The sequence below is a fragment of the Heterocephalus glaber genome, unplaced genomic scaffold (assembly GCF_053883595.1).
Source record: "Heterocephalus glaber isolate CG9 unplaced genomic scaffold, H.glaber_assembly_v1.0 deba00001610, whole genome shotgun sequence".
In the NCBI taxonomy this organism is placed as follows: Eukaryota; Metazoa; Chordata; class Mammalia; order Rodentia; family Bathyergidae; genus Heterocephalus; species Heterocephalus glaber.
The window spans coordinates 35,608,573-35,632,397 of record NW_028258381.1 but is presented as its reverse complement, the minus strand read 5'-3'; the positions used below and the strand labels follow the sequence as shown (position 1 = coordinate 35,632,397).

At 51.2% G+C, this 23,825-nt stretch overlaps 1 protein-coding gene across 10 annotated transcripts in view; it reads right to left on the bottom strand.

The window, feature by feature from the left end:
• Tnrc18 (trinucleotide repeat containing 18) overlaps positions 1 to 23,825 on the bottom strand; it is an 85,526-nt gene that overhangs the window by 18,324 nt on the left and 43,377 nt on the right. For 7 of the 10 annotated variants that reach the window (XM_021254653.2, XM_021254655.2, XM_013070598.3 and 4 more), the window contains 7 exons: positions 22,265 to 22,440; positions 21,278 to 21,414; positions 20,925 to 21,053; positions 19,177 to 19,348; positions 17,042 to 17,402; positions 13,240 to 13,515; positions 8,465 to 8,707 (listed from right to left, as the gene is read on the bottom strand). In XM_021254653.2, coding sequence (XP_021110312.2) covers positions 8,465 to 8,707; positions 13,240 to 13,515; positions 17,042 to 17,402; positions 19,177 to 19,348; positions 20,925 to 21,053; positions 21,278 to 21,414; positions 22,265 to 22,440 — 1,494 coding nt within the window. Of the gene's footprint in view, positions 1 to 8,464; positions 8,708 to 12,746; positions 13,516 to 17,041; positions 17,403 to 19,176; positions 19,349 to 20,924; positions 21,054 to 21,277; positions 21,415 to 22,264; positions 22,441 to 23,825 lie in introns of those variants that run through there. The other 3 variants (XM_087196442.1, XM_013070600.3, XM_087196443.1) reach the window with 2 other exon arrangements.

The following is a 23,825-nucleotide window of genomic DNA, read 5'->3' as shown; positions in this document are numbered from 1 at the left end:
GCCCAAGTAAGCAGCAGAAGTCGATCTGAAAAAAGCCACAGAGACCACAGGAAACAGAAACTGGAGTCCCAGCCCCACCAGGGCAGCCCCTGCTACAAGGCAGCACCACTCACTGAAGAAAACTAGGGCATGCGGACCCTGCACAGCCTCACCTCCATGACGCCAAGCACAGGACCCTGAGACAATCAGCAAACAAGAGCCAAGAGGGTGCACAGCATTCTGCACAGAGAAGGCAGCCACCGCATCTGACCCCGAGATGCAGCCCATGTCCAGATTAGGGGAGGAGAATTCTCTCGGGGAGATCACGGCTAGCTATTTCTAAGGAGGCAGAACAACACTCGTGTGGGGATTTTGTTTGGTTTGTAGTACTGCAGTTGGAACCTGGAGCCTTCGAACTCACCTACATGTCCGCACAGCTTTTTTTTTTTTTCGTACCTGGGATCAAACTCAGGACCTTGCGCTTGCCAGGCAGGTGCCGGAACCACTGAGCTAAATCCCTGGCCCCCGCCTTTTTATTATTTTGAGACAGGGTCTTATTAAGTTGCTAAATTGCCCAGGCAGGGCTCAAACGTGTGATCCTTCTGCTTCAGCCTCTACACCAGCAGAAAAATGGGAAGGGCCTGCAGAGGAATAGAAACAATTGAAAAGAACCAAATGGGAGTTCTAAAACTGAAAATTGTAACTCTGGAAATAAATTCACAGAAGGGATCTATGAGCAGAATGTGTCTGAGTAAAGGAGGTGAGTTTGAAATGGCAACCACAGCACCTGAGAGCTATCAGGGGGTAACCAATGGTATGGAGAACACTCAAACCAATAGATAAGCTGAGGGCAAGCAGAAATTTGCTAACAGATCCAAGATGTTACATGAACACCAAGCAGAAGCAATACCAGGGAGTCTGCACAGACCATGCCGAGGCACATCACAGTTGCTGTTGAGAGAGAATGAAAGCAAACCCCAGAGAGAAGCAGGAGAAGCCACAGCTTGGACCTGAACGGCCCAAAAAGGAGGCAGCCTGGTCCCCAGCATGGCACCTATAAAAGGCGTTTGGTCACCGGGGATGTGCCTCAAAGGGGACTGTGGGACCCCAGTCTCTTCCTCTTTCCCTCTTTTCCCCGCCAGAGACGAACAGCTTCCCTGGACACAGCTCCCCACAATATACTTTGCCCTCACAGGCCCACAGCAACACAGCCAGTCAGTCATAGACTGAACCTGCAAAATCGTTAGCCAAAATGGACCTTTCCTCTTTTTAATTTGATTGTCTCAGGTATCTGTTGTAGTAACAGAAAGATGACCAACACATGACCTGTCACTTAGAAAAAAATTTGATTAATGGGTAACTTTCCATCAGAAACTGGGGGCCAGGGCCAGGGATTTAGCTCAGTGGTTCCACTGCCTGCCTTGCAATTGGAAGGTCCCGAGTTCGAACCCTGGTACCCAAAAAAAATGGCTTTGTCTATAAAACTTTGGGGCCGAGGATTTAGCTCAGTTGTTCTGCTGCCTGCCTCACAAGCGCAAGGACCCGAGTTCGATCCCCAGTACCAAAAAAAAAAAAGAAACAAGGCCAAAAGAGAGTAGAACATCTTTAAAGTGCTGAGAGAAAAACTGGAAATGCAAAATTCTACATCCAGTGAAAACATCAAAACATCACTCAAGAACAAAGGTATATTGGAAATATTTTCAGACGAAAGAACGCTAAGAAAATTCATTACAAGGCCAGACATGGTGGAACACGTCTATAATCCCAGCACTTGGGAGGATGAGGCAGGAGGATTGCTATGAGTTCAAGGCCAGCATAGGCTACATAGTGAGTTCAAAGCCAGCCTGAACTACATAGCAAGACTGTCTCAAAAAACCAAAAGCAAAAGAAAAGGAAGTTCATCACAAAGCTGGGTGTGGTAGCACATACCTGTAATACCAGCACTCTGTAAGGCTGATGCAGGACAACTAAGCTCAAGTGATTTAGCAAGACCTATCTCAAAATTAAAAATAGAAAATAAGGCTGGGTATGCTGGACATGGCGCCACATACCTGTAATCCCAGCACTTGGGAGGCTGAGGCAGAAGGATTGCCATGAGTTCAACCCCTGCCTGGGCTACATAGTGAGTTCCAGGCCAGCCCAGACTACATAGTAAGACCCTATCTCAAAAAAACAAGAAAAAAAAGGCTAGATATGTAACTCAGTGTGAAGGCCCTTGGCTCAATCCCCATTATTGGAAAAAAAAAAATTAAGGGTCAATTTAAATGGAAAGACATCCCATGTTCATGGATCAAAAGGTTTACAATGTTAAGAGACAAAAATATTCCCCAAACTGATCTACCAGTTCAACACAGTTCCTATGAGAATGCCAGCTGGCTTTTTGGCAGAAATTGATAAGCTGATTCTAAAATTTACATAGAAATGCAAGAAACTCAGAAGCTCCAAAACAACTTTAAAAAGAAAAAAAGGAAAAATTGGGGGAACTCACATTTTCCAACTTCAAAACTTAACACAAAGCTACAGTAAAACAAGACAATGTGATACAGGCACAAGGATAGAGATAATGGATGTTTAGACCACTGGAAAAGAATTGGAAGCCCAGAAACAATCCCTCACATTTATGGTCAATTAATTTTCAACAAAAGCGGCAAGGTGCTACTGGAACTACTGGATATCTAAATGGAAAAACCCTGCATCGTTTCAACACAAAAATTAACTAGAAATGGATCACAGATCTAAACAAAACAGCCAAAACTGTAACAGTCTTAGGAAAAACCAGGAATAAATCTTTGTGACCTTAGATTATACAGTACTTTCTTCCATATGACCCCAGAATCAGGTGACATGAGAAGAAACAGATAAATTAGGTTTCATCAAAATTAAAAACATGCTGGGAGCAGTGACACACGCCTGCAATCCCAACTCCTGAGGAGGCTCAGGCAGAAGGACTGCAAGTTCAAGCCCAGCCTGGGCAACTTAAGCAAGACCCTGTCTCAAAATAAAAATAAAATGGGCTGGAAATGTAGTTCAGTGGTAAAGCACTTGTCTAGCATGCAAAAGTCCCTGGGATTGATCCCTAGTACCAATAAATAAGTTAATTAATTAATTAATTTTTTGTTTTGAATAATGTTATTAAAAAAGTGCATAGACAACTCACAGAAAAGGAGAAAATACCTGCCAATTCTATCAGGTAAGAGTGTTGCAGTCAAAATATACAAAGAAGTCATGGCCGGGGATTTAGGTCAGTGGTTCTGCCACCTGCCTCGCAAGCGCAAGGCCCCGAGGTCAATCCCCGGTATCAAAAAAACAAACAACAAACAAAATATAAAGAAGTCTTACTCAATAACTTTTAAAAAGTTAACAAAGACTAAAGGATTTAAACATGCCTTTTTCATTCAAGAAATGCAAATTAAAACAAAAACTGAGATTCCATCTCACTCCAGAAAGAATGGATCCTTTTTTGTTTTGGTGCCAGGGATCGAACGTGGGACCTTGCGCTTGGGAGCCAGGCAAAGAATGGCTCCTATTAAGAAATCAATCGGGCTGGGGACTTAGCTCAGTGGTTCCGCCGCCTGCCTCACAAGCACAAGGTTCCAAGTTCGATCCCCAGAACCAAAAAAAAAAAAAAGAAAAGAAATCAATCAATAACAAATGCTGGAGGGCTGTGGGGAAAAAGGAACACTGCCCCACTGTTGGTGGGAGTGTAGACTGGTGCAACCACTGTGGAGATTTCTCAAAAAACTAAAACTAGAGGTTCCATTTGACCCAGGTATTCCTCTCCTTAGTATCTTTCCATAAGAATTAAAGGCATCCTACCACAGCAATATATGCACACCCATGTTTATAGCAGCACAGTGTATAATAGCTAAATCTTGGAAACACCCCAAATGCCCATCAACCAACAACAGATAAAGAAGATGTGGTTTTTTATACAATGGAGTACTACTCTGCCATAAGGAAGGATGAGCTTTAGGTATTTAGAGCTAAATGGATGGACCCTGAGACCATACTCCTAAGTGAAATAAATCAGATATATGTGTTTAAATGCTGCATTGTTTCTCTGGTGTGAAAAACTGAAAGTGGATGGGCCAGGGATTTAGCTCAATGGTTCCACTGCCTGCCTCTCAAGCACAAGGACCCAAGTTCAATCCCTGGTACAGAAAAAAAAATTCTAAAACTGAAAGTGGAAATAAGGACTAAAATGTATAATAGATATTGAGAAATGGGAAGAAAATGTTCAAATGACAAGGGGAACGAGGGAGGAAGGAGAGAGAAAGGAAGGAAGGGACAAGAAAAAAAGTGAAAATAGAAGGAAAAAATGGAAAAAGCTTTTGTACGTAAGGAGGGGAGGGGGCTTGAGGGGAGGAAGGAATACGAAAAAAGAGGCGGGATGTATCATGTACAGGTGCAAATTCTCTAGGATAAATGCTATCATTATGTATGCCTAAAGTGTATGAATAAATGTTTTTCTATAAAATTGTTTTATAATTCCAAATAGATAAATAAATAAGACTGTATCCTTCCAGTACTAGGGATCGAACCCAGGGGCTTATGCATACTAGGCAAGGGCTCTGTGTCTGAGCTACATCACAGCCCTTTTTATCATTAAGACACGTTAAGACAGGGTCTCACTAAACCGTCCAGTTGGTCCTAGACTTGCAATACTGCCTCAGAATCCTGAATGGCTGAGATTACAGGCAGGCACCACTACACTTGGTTTTTTGTTTTGTTTTGCTTTTTGGTACCAGGGATCAAACTCAGGACCTTGTGCTTTCGAGGCAGGCGCTGGAACCACTGAGCTAAATCCCCAGCCCTATACTTGGTTTAAATAAGATACTTCTTAAAAGAAGGGCTGGGTAGGGGCCAGGGATTTAGCTCAGTGGTTTCGCCGTCTGCTGTGCAAGCGCAAGGACCCGAGTTCAATCTCCAGTACCAAAAAAAGAAAAAAGAAGGGCCAGGATTTAGCTCAGTAGTTACACCTACTGTCTCGAAAGCACAAGGACCTGAGTTCAATCCCTGGTATCAAAAAAAAAAGAAGACACACGCCAGGCATGATGGCACACACCTATAGTCCCAGCACTCCAGAGGCTGAGGCAGAAGGATCTCCACAAGTTCAAGGCCAGCTTGGGCTACAGTGAGTACAAGGCCAACCTGAACTACATAGTGAGAACCTGTATCAAACAATAACAACAACAACAACCAAAAAAAAAAAAAAAAAAAAAAAAAAAATTAAAAGAAGACACAGAAATAGCCACTAAGTATATAAAAAGATGCTCAAAATCATTAGTTATTAGAGTAATGCAAATCAAAACAATAATGAAGGGCTGGTGATGTGGTTCAGTGATGCACTGCTTGCCTAGCATGCAGGAGGCTCTGGATTTCATCCCCAGCCCAACAAACACAGCACACACTGAGAAAGCACTTCATATCCACAGAGATGGCCATGATCCCAGAGAGAGATAATAGCAAGCGCTGGAGAGGATGTGGAGAAACTGGAGCCTCGTATGCTCTGGTGGAATGCACTTTGGAAAAACAGTTTGTTAATGCCTCAGAAGTTACAGCTTCCAGGGCCGGGGATTTAGCTCAGTGTTTCCACTGCCTGTCCCGTGAGTGCAAGGACCCGAGTTCAATCCCTGGTACAAAAAAAAAAAAAAAAAGTTACAGCTACCCAATGACCCAGCAATTCCACTAAGAGAACTGAAAACATGTCCTCACAAAAATCCATATGCATATATTCCTAGCAGCTTTATCCACAAAAACCTAAAAATGCAAACAACCCAAGTGCTGTCAGGTGATGAGTGCATAAGATGCAGTAGATGGCTATGCAGGGAGGGTGATTCAGCCACAGAGAGGAAGGACGCATGACCCACATCACACCACATGGATGAGCCTGGAAACCGGGTGGCCACATACAAAGGCCATGCATTACAGTTTCGTTTATAATAAAAAGTGAACAGATAAATCCAAAAGAAGCAGTTGCTTAGGGCTGGAGTTGTGTGGGAATAGAGTAAGACTGGGGTTCCCTTTTGGGGTGATGAGACTGATAACAATGGATGGTTCCCCAACTCTAAATACAATAAAAACCACTGAGGTGTACATTGTGAAGATGTTTTATGGTACGTGAATTATATCTCAACAAAGATACTATGCAGGTAGATTCAAGTCTACCCATATTAATATTATATATTATTATGCATTTATTGCAATAAATATTTTTCCAATGAAAAGACAGAAATTATATAAAGGATTAAAGAATACCCAGGCATATGCTGTCTATAAGAAACTTACACTAAATATAAAAACAAAGATAAAATAAGATAGGCAGTTGTGGTGGTGCACACCTGTAATCCCAGCACTTTGGGAGGCCAAGGCAGAAAGATCAAAAGTTCAAGTCCAGCCTGGGCAACTTAATGAGACTGTTTCAAAATAAAAAAGGGCTGGGGATTCAGCTCATTGTGAAGGCCCTGGGTTCAATCCCCAGTATCACACACAGAGAAAAAGACAAAATGACAATGAACAGGCAGAAAAAAATACACCATTGAAATGGCCAGCATAAGGAAGATGAAGCAACTGTGTACCAGATAAAATGGGTCCAAACAGAAGGTATCACCAGAGGTAGAGAGGAACGCTTCATAACAAAGACGAAGTTGAGGAAAACACAATAATCACAAACACATATGTGCCGAATAACAGAGCTGCAGATACACAGAGCAAAACCTGACAGGATTAAAAAGAGACCTAGAGAATTCTGCAATCACAGTGGGAGATTTTAATATCTCTAAGAAACTAATAGAACTAGACCCAAAAAAGTCCAGTAAGATGCAGATGTGAACACTACTGGTCACACCGTTGTGACTCATGTTTACAGAGTACCTTACATCAGAACACACACAGTGCATTCACTAGGAAATGCCATAGGTCTTCAGACGCTTAAAAAATTAAAAGACTGAAATTATAGGGAATGTTCTCCAACCATGATGGAATCCAATTAGAAATGAGTAAGATTAAGATAACCAGGTACTTCCCTCAAGTAGCTAGAAGTATCTTTTTAAGTGATCACTGAGTCAAAGAAATCACAAGAGAGAAGAACTGACAGTGAAAATATGACCGCAGATCAAAATGTGTGAGATGCAAAAAAACACCAAAAAAAAGTGTGAGATGCACTTAAAGCTGTGTTTAGACAGAGGTTTGGAGCCTTCGGTGTCTACTGGAAAAGAGCGCTGTCCGAAATCAATGACCTAAATTTGTACCTTAAGAAATGGAAGTGGTTGCAAATTATGCTCAAAGAAAACAGAAGGAAGGAAATAACACAGCAGGAGTCAATGAAATGGATAACTTCTAGCCAGTGTGACCAAGGGAAAAAGAAAAGACATAAGTTATCTGAATTGGCAAGGAAAACGGAAAAATCGCTAGAGAGCCTTCTGACACTAAAGGTATAAAAGGAGTAACTCGAACTACATGATGATACATTTGATAATTGCGATGAAATGGGTGCCTGGGGTCGCAGGGACAGAAGTCCAAAAACCTGAAGGACTACAGTGGTTGGTGGCAAATCAGAACCTGTGGACAGGATCCAGATGCAGGGACAGACAGACAGGTGGTGTCCAACAGAAGGCAGTGGGGAGCCAATTCTGAGCAGAGAAGGAGAGAGGGAGAGTCCTCTGGAGGCTTCTGCCAGACACATGAAGTGGAGGCAAGCCTGGAGAGGGCCAGGTCTGTGGTCCCCATTTCCCATGCAGCCCTCCGGGGAGGGTGGAGTATGCTGCTCTTACTGCTGAGAAAAGGACACTGGGGCATCAGCAGGGACACGGGCCCTGACACTGGATGGGATCAGACACAGACACGAAGGAAGTGGAGCCAGGGTGAGCCTGAGCCTGCTGCTCGAGGGCTAGTGCTACAGCTGCAGGCCATGGGGTAGTGGGAGGGTAACCTGGTCTCAGGGGGACCGTGAGAATCCACTACAACAGCCCCTGCTCACTGGAGCCCAGCACAGCACCTGCTGACCCCGACTCCTCCAGCCCTTGGCTACCCACTGGCTCACAGACCGCGCCACACGTCTCCAGGGCCCTAGACGCCATCAGCTTTCCCATCCTCCTCCCTCTGCCCAGGCTGGCCCTTCCCCCCACACCTCCTTCTCAGCCACCACCCATATCTCTCCTGGGCTGGCTGGGCGTCACCAGCCTACAGTGGGCTGGGGCCTCTCCCGGGCTTCCACAGCCTCCAGGACCCAATTTAGGGCCATGTTCAGCAGGAGCACAAAGGTGGAGTGGCCATTCCCTGAGCAGCCAGAGACCCTACTGGGGAAGCAGCCAGGACTCTCGTCACCAGCCCCGGCACCAGCACTGCTCTGCTTGGGACAGAGTTGGCCCCAGGTGTTCCACTGCTCCCCAGCTTTGCCTCTACCCATCTCTGAGCATCAGTTTCCTCATCTGTGGGATGGGCCAACGGCGTGCCAGCAGCTCCCTGCGGTCCCCATGACACTCACTCCGCAGGCTCTGCCGCTCCTCTTTCTTCCGGGCCTTCTGCTTGGCCTCCAGCTGCACCACGGACAGGGATGGTCCCACCATGGGACTGGGGAGGGCGCTGGCGGCAAAGCGGGCCAGGAGGCCCAGCCCACTCTCCTCCAGGCCTGGCGACAGTGCCCGCTCCCGAGCTCCCAGCCTATAGCCGCCGCCAACCTCGTCCTCCTCCTCCTCCAGCTCCTCCTCATCCTCCTCGGAGGTCTCATCTGGCGTGCAGAAAACAGGGGGCAAGTCAGGGCTCTGGCCCAGCGTGTGTGGCCCCCCACCGCCCGCCACCCACTTCCCCCTGGGGCTGGAGCGGCCACAGCTCCAGCCTCGCCCTCCATCCTCACCACGTGGCCACTGGGGGAAGATCCCGAACCCGCCCAGTCCCACCCGTGCTCACCCCGGGCCTCCACCCACCAGAGCCCACCACCCCAGGCATCCTGGATGGCCCAGAGGGGCAGTGGCTCTGGGTGTCAAGGTGGACTTGTGTGTGGGGAGCACCAACATGCACGTGTGCTGTGGGCAGGGGACAGACACACAGACAGGACTGGAGACAGTGCTCGCCACGGTCACACACGCGCACACACACCCCGACAGACGCAAAGGCCGAGGAAAGAGGAGGAGGAGGACGAGGAGGAGGAGGAGGAGGAGGAGGAGGAGGGGCGGGGATGGGCTCGGGCAGGGCTCCCAGGCAAGGGGCCTGCGGCCATTTTGCCAGCTGGAGACCTGGGGCTGGTGGCAGGAGAAGGTGGAGTTCAGTCTCTTTCGGGGGCTTGATGGGGATGCTGTATCCCAGCCCAGGGCAGGGCTCTAGAGTCCAAAGCTGGCATCCAGCAAGGTCCCCACCCTGGGGAGCCTGCAGTCAGGTGCCCAGCCTCGCTGACCCCATTTTCTCAGCTGCGGCATAGGTTATCCGCCAGCCAACCAGCCCAGCTAAAGGGAGGGTCCACACGGAAAGTGCTTTGCCGGTCTAGGGAGGGTCAAGAGACAGCCTTGGAGAGGAGCTGCCGAGGAACCGTGCTGTGCGGCTGAGGACAGCTCTGAGCAGGCTCTGCCCCCCGACCCTCTGGGAAGCTCGCGGGGCGGGCAAGGCGCACCGGGAGACAGGCTCAGGCCGAGGGCTCCAGCAGCAGGGCCGGTTGAAGAAGTTCAGGATGTCTCCTGAGGGCTGAGCATGGGCTTCTCCACAGCCTCTGGCCCAGCAGCCAGCTAGGGCTCTCAGGACCAGGAAGGCTGGGCACCGGGGCTGGCCAGGAAAGCTAAACATGACAAGGCTCCCTGCATGTGAACCAATCCCTCTGCCAAAGAGAGGCTGTCCCTACCCTCCCTGGGAGACAGCCCAGCTGAGGCATCTGACACACAGCAAAGGAGCTTTGAGGGCAGGTACCCCGTGCCCATCTGCCTGGAGGCCAGAGCACTGGGAGCCAAAGCAGGGTCCAGATTGGGCTAGGAAGTGGCTCTGTGAAGCAGAAGTGGCAGGACACACACACCCTGGGCTCAGCAGATGGACCAGGGAGACAAGTAACCAAGTCCACATTCTCCTGCCGTTGCTCCAAGCTGCCACTTGGTTAAGTGCAACTAGTGGCCAAAAAGTGGTACCCCCAAGGGTGCCACCAAGGGCAAGAGCTCTGTCCTCTACCCATTTATTGCAGGGTGCCCGGATTCCTGGCAGGGTAGCCCTGGGAGGGGGAGGTGGTGAGGAGCCAGGGGAGTCGAGGAGCAGAGAAGAGGCTTGTTACAGGGGTGCAGGCGGGAGCGGGCTCCCGAGGCGATGGATGAAGCAGGCAGGGCAGGCAGGCCGTGCACACTTGCGATCATTCACATTGCGACGTCACATGGCTCTGTCTCCGCCCCAGTGGGCCACAGCGGCAAAGCAGGCTAAGTGTAGGCAGACTTTCGACAGCGCCTGGGTCCCCCTCATCGGGCCCCCCTGGGGTTGTCCAAATGGGGAGGGGGTTGGGCGGGTGGCTGGCTGGGGTGGGGGCACAGGGCTGGGCACATTCCCTTCCAAAAATATCCTGCCCTGGCTGTTTGGGTGTGGAGACTCCAGACTCCCGAAATCTTCCCTCCAGGATCAGCTACTAGGTTGGTGGGGAAGGCCAGAGGCCCTGGCTTTCTGGAAGCCAAATCAGATCCCAGGAAGCCAGCAGAAGGCCAGGCCCAGGCCCAGGCCCAGCACCTTGCAACGGCAAAACACTGGAAGGCAGAAGCCCACAAAAAGCACCTGCATAAGGGACATGCAGATCATCCTGCAATCCTGCCGGCCGCCTTCCTGGTGCTGGGTGAGTCACACTGGGCTGTTCGGACCATGTCTGTGGGGGCAGGGAAGGAGTGGGAGTCCGAGGGCCAAGAATGCCTCTCTGGAGTTGTTCACACCTGAGGCAGAGCTTGCCAAGGGCAGCATTGCCAAGGGCAGCACTGCCAAGGGCAGCATTGCCAAGGGCAGGGGGGAGAAAAGCCCCAACAAAGACACCCTAAGGAAATGCAAAAAAAACTTTTTTTTTTTTAATCTTGGCTCGGGACAAGGGGTTGGCTGTTGTAACTTGGTTTGGTTTCCCAAAACCCGTAAGCGCCAAGGTGATGTGCTGCGGCCAGACCTGGTGGGGGCAGACCCCGAGGAGGTGGGTGTACAGAGGACAGAAAGAAAAGGGTTTGCCTACCTACGGAGCAACGAGCCAGGCTCAGACCCAAGCTCCGTGACCCGCTGCGCCGTCTGCCCTACTCCCAGCCTTCGCTTTGCGTCCAGAGTGCAGCGGGAGAGCAAATGCAAGAGACCGAAACAGACACTCAAAGCATCATGGGTAGGGGTCAAGGGTGGAGGTATGGTCAAGCTGCTGGGAGGAGAAAGCAGACACACTAGAAAAGCCAAGCCAATTAAGTGTTTTAGTACCAGGAGGTCAGTAAGGCCCTATTACCCAAGTATCCCTTAAGACCTCATCAACCATCTGCTTTGCTGTGGGGGGCAGACTGAAAAGCTGAGCCTCTCACCTTAGCCCCCACTTTCCTACCTGGGCTCTGTGCACTGGCCCTGCTGTATCCAGCCCTGGGCCCTGCCTTGGGGCAACTGGCCCCTTCCTGAGAGGTCTGGGGGGCTGCCTGTTTCTCTGTGGGGTCTGAGCTGGGGCAGGAGTGCTCAAAAGCTAGGAAGCGGGAACCCTGGCTTTAAGGCTAGGTGGAGAAGGGACACAGAGGTCCAGCCAAGGCCAGGGAGAGGCAAGGAGGGGCAAGCCAAGCAACTCATCCACAGAGGGCCGGGCAGGGAAGGCCTCACTGGCGGGAGGCCTCACTGGGTGGTTAGTGGCCTCACTTCTTAGCCCAGGATGCACTCTCTGAGATGTGGCAGCGGGACAGGAGGACCTGAGCCCAAAGGACATCAAGCTCCCAGCGTGCTGTCCCCACACCCTGCTGATCTGGAGGGGAGATCTTAGCCCAGGAGCAGGAGCTGAAATGGGCAGTGTTCTAGTCCCAGGGGTCTGAGCCAGGTCACATCCAGACTCACTATGACACCTGGGACCTTCCTGATGAGGCAGCTGACATCCAGGTATTGCTACCCAGGGTTTCTGAGGACCCCATGGCCTAGCCCTAAAGGGAATCCATCCTGAAGCAGGCCTTTTCACTTGCTTCCCCTTCTTGGGACATTTCTGATTGAAGGGCCTGAGGGCTCAGACATTTCTAACCCCGGAGTCCCATTCTGTTGTTAGAGAATATTCTTGGGAGCCGTGGAGCTTGACCTTCTCCTAAGAGGAGAAGTGGCTGAAGAACCCTGGCTGAGCGAAGGCCAAACCAGGCCAGAGACCCGCAGCCAGCACTCTCCCCGCAAAGTCCTGCACTTTGTCCCCAGAAGCGGCCATGAGGCCAACACTTTCAAATTTAGCGACAAAAACCAAGGCCAGTCAACGGCCTTGACCCCGCACTGCCTACATGCCCTTCAAAACAGAAATATGTGTTAGAAGACAAGTGTTTATGTTAATACTGTTTAACCACTGGTGAGTAAGAGCAGAGTTTTAAGAAAATAAAACACAAACAAGCAGCTTAAAAAAAAGATGATGCTGGAGGTGAGGGTGGCTGACTGTCCGCCTGAAAAATGGAATGGATGCCAGAGCTCCCAGGGATATCTGAATAATAGAGAGGAGCAGCAGCCACTTCCACTCCCTCTGGGGTAGGGAGGAGGAGCGGGAGGGAGGAGGGAGGAGGAACAAATGAAGGGAAGCGGCAACCTAAGGTCTAGTAAGGACACAGCAAGAGAGACAAGGCACACGGTTTAGTTAAAAATGAACTCGGTATGTTTAATAAAGCTTGGTATTACCAAAATTGCGGTACAAACATCAAGTCACACGCCCACACGACAGAGGTCCAGTTACAAAATGCTCCTAGGGCCGGGGCCCAGGCCAAGAGCTCCCTGCCCAGGCCTGCATTCTGGGGGGGGCAGGAAAGGTGCAGAGCCTCAGGGCAGGGAGGGGAGCAGAGAGAGGAGAGGAGAAAAGTGAAGACCAAAAACCAGTTGGAGGGAAGCTCAAAAGAGCTGGGCAATGGTATTAATCACAATGATACAGTACAAATAAAAACAAAAATAAAAAGAGGTGGATACGGCAGGCTACGCTGCCAAGAACCAGACGGCTGCTTCCTGGGCCATCGGGCAATGGCCGCAGCTGCCATCCCTGCTGTGCACACGCGTGCTCTCTCTCGCTCGCTCGCGCTCACACTCACTCTCGCTCTAAAACACGGAAGAGATTTTGTGTGTGGAGCTAGTAACCTTGGTCAAACGAGTCCTCCGAAGAGTCACTGCAGGACAAGCGGGCCTTGGCCTCTCGAAGCAGCAAGCAGAATGGCTGCTTCCTGCTGGTGGCCGCCTTGGGTTTCAGAGTCCGGGGGGCCACCGGGCCCCTCTTGGTCAGCTTGGGGCCTGCGGCTGGCTTGCCGTTCTTTGCCACCATGCCACACAGGAGGGAGGAGGTCAGTTTGGAGCCGGAGGGGCCTTGGCCAGGCCACTCGTCCTTCAGGAAGTCTTCGTCTTCCTCTGAGTCCGTATCTGCAGTCAAAGTAGTTTTTAATAAGGTAAGTCACAGGGCGCGGGGGACAGGCAGTGTCTGCTTCACTGCAATCAATGCGAAGGCGCTAGGGCGTGCGAGAATGGGCATCACGGGCCTTGCACACCTCTGGCAGGTGCACGCCCAGGCACTTTCTCAGCAGGGCACTGCCAAGTCAGCCACCACATGTCACCCTGGCCCTTCCAGGCTCTCTCTGGGTCCCGGGGGCCATCCATTCCATTCCTCTCCATGGGCTGCACACAGCACAGCGGCTCTTCCTGGGGAAGCACGAGGCCCACCAGGGACAAAGGGTTCCCGAGAGAGGTAAGTGCACACATCTCTTTCCAATTCCCTGCTCGGTGACAATGTAATGACAGCTTGAACGGGCCACAGTGAGAGTACTCTCACACCACGGAAGCTGGCGAATGTCACAATAGATCCACCCCCTCGTCCTTCCCCTGTCGCACCAGCACTGGCTTCTGGTGTCTCCAGCTGAGCTATATGACTGAGCACCAGGGTTCTCGACCCCTCCTGGGAGACAACCAACAGCTTGGGGGGAGCCTGTCAGAGGGCACAGCTCTGGTTGTTTCCTACCTCTAACCCCAACATGCACCATCTTGGTCTCCTGATCTGGGAAGACCCATGCCGAGTCAGAGGAACACTGACAAATACAGCTACAGCTCTGGCCACAACTGCCATCACCCAAGTCCAAGAGAAGCACACACATGAGGAGTGGGGGCCCAAGCTGCTTCCGCCAACAGCTCTGCTTTCCACTCCCACCATGACCCCAAGTTCAGGACAGCCTAGCCAACCTAAGGTAGGGCAAGGGCAGCTCTTACCAAGCCTCTAACCCTTGCCGCAGACTCAGCTCTTCTTGTCACATCCTCCAGCTTGTTCCTTCGGAGACCACATTCCAGGCCAGAGACAGCAACAATCAACTTGGCTTCCCACAAGAACCACCAGGCACACCACCCATACCTACAATCCAAGCTGGAGAAGGAGGAGGCACCGCTCTTTCTTCCTCCTCCTGCCAGCACAGCGTCTCCACAACCACCCTGCCCGCTCACCCAGAACTACATAAAAGCAAACCGGAAAAAGGAAAGGAAAGCAGATGTGGTGGTGTACATCTGTGATCCCAGCACTTTGGAAGGCTGAGGCAGGAAGATCACAAGTTCAAGTCCCGCTGGGCAACTTAGTGAGACTGTCTCAAGTTAAAAAAATTTAAAAGGGCTGAAGATGTATGCAGCTCAGTGGTAGAATACACCTGGGTTCAATCAATCCCCAGCACAAAGAAAGGAAGGGAGGAGAGCGAGAGACTCTTCTCACAACCAGGTCCTTTTCATAGCCACCAGAGGTGGAAACAGGCCTGATAACTTCCTTGTTCAAATGTTAGCCCATTTCTCTCCCCTGGCCAGTGAAATTTAGACAAAGGTCTAGTGAAGTTAGATGAACAACTGGAACTTTTTTTCTCTTTTCTGAGACAGTCCCACTATGTAGCTCAGGCTGGCCTTGAACTCACCCAGGCTAACCTCGAATTCATGGTGATCCTCCTGCTTCAGCAACCCGAGTGCTGGGATTACAGGCATGCACCACCATACCTGGCTGGACAACTGGAACATTTCCTCAAATTCTCAAGAGCACCACATCCCTGCTGCAGAGGACGAAACTGGCTGAGGCACCCGAAAGACCTTAGGTCCCAAACTCATCTCCACCCTACCCCTGTCCATCTGTAAGCAGAGGAGTGCAGTGGTCTTCCAGCATGCAGCCAAGGAGAAGTCCTCCCCATCAACCCTCATTATTCCAACAAAGGAAATCCTCTTTGCCTTGAAAGCAACAAGTCTGTCCCTGTCCCCTCTCCTTGTTCCAGCACATAGCCAGGGACCTGGGCAGTGCTGTCAGAACATACCCATCCAGATCAGAGGGGCACTGAGGCTATAGTGATTTTGTGTGCTATAAGTCACACTGCTTGGCTCACCTGTTAGCTCATTGGTCCTGGTGAGCCACTAGTTCAGGAAAAACAAAATGCAACTTGATAAAACATAACATCAGTTCAATCCTGCACCAGGGCCCTGGGTTCAGCTCTGCCCACTTAAGCTCACTTAAGGCTCCCAAGAACTCTGGAGGGCAGGTGATGAAGTTTCACCTCCAAGTCCATAACTACTTTTATTTTCTTTCCTTAAGAAAACACAGTAGTGCACATCTGTAATCCCAGCACCCTGAAAGGCTGAGGCAGGGAGGACTGACAAGTTTAAGCCCAGCCTGGGCAATTGAACAACAAAAATTTTTTTTTGGTACTGGGAATCGAACTCAGGGCCTCATGCATGCCAGGTGGGCACTGTTGCCACTGCAACATCCCCGGCCACTCCCTGTCTCAAAATTTGAAAAGTGGATGGGAATGTAGCTCAGTGCAAAGGTCCTGGGGTTTAATCAAGGATAGATGGAAAGAAGGAAAGAGAAAAGGAGGAAGAGGGAAGAGGGTGGGAAAGAGGGAGGGAGGAAAACAAAAAGGACAGGAGAAAGGAAGAAAAAACACACACTTTATTATGACATTAAACTTGTCCGTTTTTTGCACCTGACAGTCTAACATCCTCTCCCCTCCAAATACATTCGCAGGGATCCAGCCACAGCCCATCAAAAGGCCAGGACACAGAACCCAGAATCCCCCAACCAACGTCCTGCCCACGAGTGCAGGGGCTGGGGACGGCCAGAGTAAACACACTGAGGCGGCCCTGGATCCAAGAAGCCCTTCCTGCAACTACTACATGCTCAGTACCTGTCCACTGCAGACATGAGCGGTGCTCGGTCCACTAACACCAAGTGAGTACCTTGTACCCGCCAGGCAGCAGCAGCCCACAGACCCCAGGAAGACACCACGCTCAGGTAAACCACAGTAACTCCACAACCGCGGCCTCTGCTCCACTTCAAGGGCTCAACAGTCACATAAGTCTACGACCACCGTGCCAGGGCTCTGGCCAAAGCAGGTTTGACCCACGCGCACCCTTCCTCCACCCCTTCAGGCTCCGCAGACTCAACCACAAAATGGGGGTACCCATTTGTGGAGCTGTCACAGGTACAACGAAAACACTCCCACAAAGCCCTCATTTCAGAGTCCAGCCTGAAACTTGCTCCGTAACTGGGAGCTTCCTGCGAGCAAGAGAGTTTCGTCACCTCTAGCACGCTCAAAAGCAGGGTCATTCCAGGCCTCTCTAGGCTGAGCAGCCGCAGACTCCACTGTACATTACACCTCCATGTGAAGAGCTTCCGGTGAAATAGCCAGAGCAGGTACCAGAGGGCGGGCCAACTTCGGCCCCCACCCCCAGTCAGACACCCACCAATCACAGGCACCTGCCGACACTGTATCTGCCAATTACAGGCATTTCCACTTCAGGCGATCCCTACTTCCGGCTTAGAGACAGCAGAAAGCCAAAAGAGAGCTTGAAGAGTGTCCCCGGAGAGGAAGAGGAGGAAAACGAAGAACAGAAAGAGAGAGAGGCACGGCCGGGAGGTAGCGCGGCGTCGGCTACTTACTGTAGGAATAGCTGCTCACTTCCGAGGCGAACGGGGAATGGGCCGACTTGGACTGGCCTCTGGCCTTGAACCCCACCTCCATCTTCCTGGCTTTGGTGGCCCTTTTGTGTTTACCTTCTCTAGAGGATTTCAGAGACAAGCCCAGGCCTTTGGCCAGTGTCTTCGTGTTCTTGCCCAGCAGGCTGTCATAAGGACTCAAGAACCTGCCGCAACTCCCACTAGTTTTCGATTTCCCCCCAGAACTGTCCGAAAACTTGAAGGGTGACTTCAACTTGTCCTGCTTTGTGAGGGAGAGGGCCTTGTCTAGCTTGCTTGCCAACTGCTCCTGGTCACTGGCCATCTTCTTCTTCTTAATCTTTAGCTGGGGAGGGAAGTTGGGTCATACATTAGGACATTCGGCAAAACAGGATAGTGGGTTTCAGTGCACACCTCTGACAACCCTGGGCTCTAATCCTTCCTCATACCTCAGTCCTTACACTTTGTAGAACGAGGATATTTGTGTCTGGACATTACCTGGCTGTTCTGAAGATGAACTGAGATAAGGCACAGAAAGCATTTATCAGCTTGCAATTCCAGCACTGGGGAGGCTGAGGCAGGAGTACTACCAAGAGTTCAAGGCTAGCCGGGACTATACAGCAAGACAGTGTCTCAAAAAACAAAACAAAACAAAAAAACCAGAAAGCATTTATCAAAATGCCTGACCCAAAGTAACCACTTATTAAATAGGTGTTACTATGGTTACAATTATCACTGGCCCTGGTATTTCCACTCTGGCTTTCCATGGCACTTATCTTGTACCTCCTCAGAAGCACTTTAAGCAACCAGAACCACTGATGGCTCAGAGAATGTAGCTGAGTTGAGAGAGGAAAAAGGTAAGAAGATTGAAAACCTGGCCAGGCACAGTGGCACAGGCCTATAATCTCAGTGTCTTAGGAAGCTGAGGTAGAAGGATTGCAAGTTGAGGTCAGCCTGGTCAATTTAGTGAGACCCTGTCTCAAAAAATAAAAAGGTCAGGGGCCGGGGAGCGTAAGCACAAGGACCCAAGTTCGATCCCCGGTACCAAAAAAAAAAACAAAAAAAGAAAAGAAAAGAAAAAATAAAAAGGTCTGGAAATGTAGCTCAGTTTCAATCCCCAGTACTGTAAAATAAATTACATAAATAAAATATCTAAACCAGAGTATGGCTCATCTGCTTATCTCGACCACCTACAGAAGTTGACGGAGACTGCTGCACAGTCTAAGCCAGCCTGTCTAACTAAACGGGGCAAAGCTGCCAAGAAAATGGCTGAAGTGTGTCTTGGACGCCTGAAGCAGAAAGAATAATTAGAGATTTCACAGATTAAATTCCTGGTTGCAGGCCTATCGTCAACTGTATTCATTTGTCAAAGTGAAATACACAATTTCAAAACCATTAATACCCTGCATTTCAACATGTTATCTGTTTTTCTTTGATCAGGTAGCATTTCATAAAGAGGAAAGAAGTTGGGACACTGTCATGTAAACAACAACAAAAGCATCCCTGACCACAATTTGAGATTAAAAAGGATCCTGATGTACAAACTGGCAGTCTTTCTAGTTCTGGACCCATCTCCCTCTGTACTCCCCTCTGATGGCTAAATCAACCAAAACATTCCTTTATCACAGGGCCTCATGGGGTGGGATGACAAGGGACATTAGGATTTAGAGATGAGGCCCCTTAAGTGAACAATTTCAATGCTCCACAGAAATAAGAAAAATTAAAGAGTTGGCTCTCACCCCATTACCCCTGGAAAATTCACAGAGGAAATTACAATGGCATCAGGCTCTTATTTTTTTAGAACTACAGACCGATGAAGCTGCTCGTTAAACAATTATACTGTTAAAACAACAGAGTAATTGCATTATTTGGTTAAGAATTTGCAGTCTCCCTGCTCGGTTTCAGCAAAGGGTCAAGGAGCACACAAATGGAGTTAGTTCTGGTTCTACCTCTGAGGCTGTTAACAAGTCCCTGATCTCCACTGGCCCTTGGGGAAAATGAACCATTCCTCACAGCAACTGGGGCCAGCAGACCTGCACAGGAAAAGTGCACACTCTCAAGCACGACCTCTAGACCCTTACCCCAGGATCGCAGCATGGCTGGAAGACTGGGCTACTAACCTGACTCATGAAGTCAGATGAGGCCTCGTGTTCATCCCAGTTCTGGTTCCTGCCCCTGGCCTTCCCTATTCCAATGAGAGCGTCGTGTTCCTCCTCAGGCCCTTTGTGTCTCTTCCTTATCCCAGCTCCCAGCTCATAGTCGTCCGATGTCAGCAGGGACTTGCTGCTCAGCCTGAAACCCAAACACACACTGGTCAGCAGCTGACCAGGGGCCCCTCCAGGGCTGGGGTCCACCCTCGTGGGCCTGAAGGCTGGGCTCTGGAGGCTGAAGCACAGTTTTGGATGCCATAGCACCAATCTGGGGAGACAGCTTGTAAAACTACAGTGCTGGAATGCTGGGATATTTGTGAATGAGGCAGAATGAGAGTATAATGTGAAAGAAACAAAACTTCAAGGTGGCATCCTCTGCCGGCCTCTTGTCTCTTTACACACACACACACACACACTCACACACACTCATCTTTAAACAGTGAGCTACTTTTTTACCAAACATGCCAAGAACAAGGATCAGATACACCAAGGAAATCCACCAGGATGAGAGGGGGAATTAAGATCAGGAACTTATACGAAGGAGCCATTAGCTCGCCTCCCATTTCCTTGTGAGTCCAGGCAGCTCAGACATGGACAAAGGCTGTTCTTCCCTGCTTTAGGCTGAAGCTTCACAGGTAATAAAAGCAGCTCATCTTGGCTTGGTGCTTACACTGTCTTGCACTGTGTTAGTGCCTTCTATTTTAGCTACAGAACACCACATTGTTCTGCAGCTTTTTTACAGATGAGAAAACTGAGGCTTGGAAAAGCTAACACCTGCCTGTGGTTGCAGGAGGGGTGGACCTGGAACTCGGCAGGAAGTTCAACCCCCCAGGGCCCACACCCCTGGGCACTCGGCCTGCACTGCCGGGCCCCAGCTGCATGCTGTCTTCTCCAGGGCCTCTGCCCTCCCCTGCTGTGGCTGGCAGCTCCGCATCTCTTCCTCTCTCCATCCTCTCTTCTGTCAGGGACATCCAGGGAGGTGCAGTGAGATTCTGGGGCTGTGTGCAGCTTTCTCCTGAGATGACCCACAGCTGTCCCACTGCCTCTCAGGTGCCCCAGAGGCCGTTTCCTTCTGCTTGCATGTCCTCGGCTGCCATGGCCCCGGCTGCACGGTCAGCACACTGCAGCCCCCTTCTTGTTGCTGGACGTCCAGTGATGCCCAGGGAAGACGAAGCCCAGCTCTAGAGGGTGGTGCTCTTTCCAGCCAGCACACAAGGCCACCTCCAGTGGCGCCACATGCCACAGGAATCTGCTGCCACCATCATTGAGGACCTCATCCCCCGAGCACAAAGAGGAAGTGGCCGTGGTCTCAGGCAGGAAGAGCCAGCAGATCAGGCCAGGAGGACGGGGAAATGTCCAGCACGGAAGGAACCAAGCGACAGCACGCATCAGAGGTAGTCATGGCAGGGCTGATGGCCCGGCAGCGAGGAGGTGCGTGCAGAGGGCGGGAGTTAGGCCCTGGCTGTGGAAGCAGCAGACTGGCAGGAAGGCAGGCCAAGCGCTCCAGTTAGGCCAGAGGGCGACCTCTCGCCGGGTCAGTCCTCCCAGCCTCGCTTGCCCTGTGTGCCCAGACAGCGCTGAGCTCCCTAGGAGCTGCTGTTCCAGGGGGTTAAGGGCCCGGGGGACTCAAGGTCCCTGGCCGCAGGCACCACACCGGGCCCTGCACCACCCCTCCGAGCTCGGTGCCAGTCCCCGACCCACCGAGGGGCCAGCCTTACTTTCCGCTACTGCTGTGGCTCTTCCCTCTCTTGCAGGGGGGCGACAGGGTGCTCGGGCCGTGGGTCCGTTTCCTCGGCCTGCCAGGGCCTCTGCGTGCCAAGCTTCTATGGGGATCCTCGTGCCTGTCCCTTAAAGAGAACCACAGGCTTGGCTGTGAACGTGGGGCTGGGCCAGGCGCAGAGAGGGGCACATGCTGCGCACACGTCACTCAGGTCCACGCACGCTTGGCAGCCGCCACAGCCTACCTACTGAGCCCGGCACCGGCACAACACTGCCTGGGTGCCCGCCTGCCTGCCACTGCCCGAACACCTGGCCGGCAGGCCAGCCCACAGGGTGCGGGCCAGGCACTCACCCAGACTCCCGGCGGCGCTGCAGCTTCACAAGCTCACGCTGTTTCTCCTTGTACTGGCGCTGCACCTCTGCCAGCCGCATCCGGAAGTCCAGCTCCAGGGCGTCCATGTCTTCCAGGGAAGACTTCATAGCAAACATCTGGACAGGGCAGAGTGGAGAACGAGGACAGTGGTGAGGACAGCAAGGCCAGCGACTAACCAGCTCCTTGTCAGGTGGCTACTCACAAGTGGGGACAGCAAGAGCCAGGCCTTTGGGCCCACAGAGGCCCCAGCTCAAATCCTATTGCTACCACTTACTACCTGTGGCCCGGGCTCCATCTTTGTGCTAGAGACCACCGCAGGAGAGTGTCAGCACACAGTTAAGGTGCTGGGGGTAAAGCACAGTGCCTTGCCCGTCACAAAGGCTCAGAGAGGAGGGGAGAGCCTGGTATCGTACATGTGCTAGGGCTCAGAGAGCGGGCAGCATGTGCCCAAGGACCCACAGGAAGCAAAGGGCAGAGCCAGGCCTGATACCCAGGCTGCTTTCTTCCCAGTCTCCCAAGCCGCTGCCTGGGTGATGTGCCCAACGAGGTATCAAATGGAGAACTAAAGCCAGACAGAACTGGGTGTAGTGGTACACAGCTGTCATCCCAGCACTCTGGGAGGCTGAGGCAGGAGGATCAAAAGTTTGAGCCCAGCCTGGGCAATTTAGAGAGACCCTGTCTCAAAATAAAAAAGGTTGGGGAATGTAACTCAGTGCAAAGACCCTGGGTTCAATCCCCAGTACTGCGAAAATAAATAAAAAATAAATAAATAAACAAACAAACAAACTCAGAGGGGAAACGACCTATCCAGGGCCCCATACCAACTGGTAGAGGAAACCAGGTGCAAGTGAGGAACCTCCTCTGGCTCCAAAGCCAGCTACACCCCAGGAAGAGGGCACCTCTGTGTGACACCTGTCCTGCCCCTACCCCTGGGCCACAGGCAGGAGAAAGGCCAGTGCCACTCACTCGCTCCTCTTTCTTCTGCATCCAGCTGTACTTCTTGTTGGGGTTCAGCTCCCGCGGCAGCTGCAGGTTCTTGAGTGGGTCTGAGAAGGGACTGTCCAGCACCTCCTTCAGCATGTGGCTGCTGGCTGCCAGCAGGCTCTCCAGCGAGGGCCGCGTGGCCAGGCCGGGCTCTGCACCTGTGGCCAGGTGGGAAGAGGGTGAGCCGCACGGGGAGGGGCTCCAGGCTTCACAGCATCCTGGACCACCTGGACTGAGGCCTTCCAGAGATGCAGAACACAGCACTAAGAGGATCAGAGAGGTGAGACGCACCGTGCAGCCTGGTGCCAGCCCATACCGTATGTAGGAGCATGGAGCACACAGCAGAGTCACCACAGGCCAAAAGGTCCTTTCTAGGCGCGGAGCACTCCTCACTTTTCCACAGTGACTACACATAGCTCCCATCATCAGAAAAAAGAAGCTAGCAAGGACCCAAGTTCAACCCCCAGTAGCAAAAAAAAGAACACAACACAACACAAGCAAGCACAAAGATGTGGAGGAAGGAAAGCCCTCTTCCGCCCACCAGGCAGGCCCTCCCTGGGGAGGCTGCTGACTGTACAGTCACTGTCCAGTGGTTCCAGAAACGCTTACATGTGGGTAATGATACCCCAACACACACAGGCACCCTGGGAAACGTAAAACAGTCACCAATACATTATCGCACATCACACTTCACTTTCTCCGCTTCCTGTCTCTGCCATCCCACAACAAACAGGTCTGCCTCATTCTCATTCAGGCTGGACTTGAACTCAGTATGTAGCCAAGGCTGGCCTCGAACTCCCAAAGATCCTCCTGCCTCAACATCCCCTGTGAAAAATCACCATTTCTGAAGGTCAAAAACTCCAGCCAGGCTTAGCGACGCACACCTGTAATCCTAGCACTCAGGAGGCTGAGGCAGGAGGATTGCCAGGAGTTCTAGGCCAACCCGGGCTACATACTGAGTTCAAGGCCAGCCTGAATTGCACAGCAAGACCCTGTCTCAAACAAAATAAAACACTAGTGTTTTATTTAGAAAAACTTAACAGCAGAGTAGAATTTTCTTGTGCTAATGAGTTTTAATTAGTGTAAAAATCACCACTCCTGTCGTTCAGATTGTTTTGTTTTTGGCTTTTTTTGGTACCAGGGATTGAACTCGGGACCTGGCGCTTGTGAGGAAGGCAGTGGGACCACTGAGCTAAATCCCTGGCCCTGATTTTTTTTTTTTCCCCAATACTGAAGATGGAACCCAGGGCATTCTCACTGAGCTACATCCCTAATCCCTTTTATTTTTTGAGACAGGGTCTCACTAAGTCGCCCAGGCAGGGCTCCAACTTGAGGTCCTCCTGACTCAGCCTTCCAGAACGCTGGATTACAGGTGTGCGCCCCCACACCAGGCTTTTGATTTTCTCCCCCAGTGCAAGGAGAGACACAGCCAGTGATAGGAAACCCCCAACTGAGGTGATTCCCGGGCAAGATGTGGTTTCTGCTGAGAACCATTCCCCACCGTCCAGAACGGTCGCTCCAACCAGAGCCAGCAGCAGAAGGG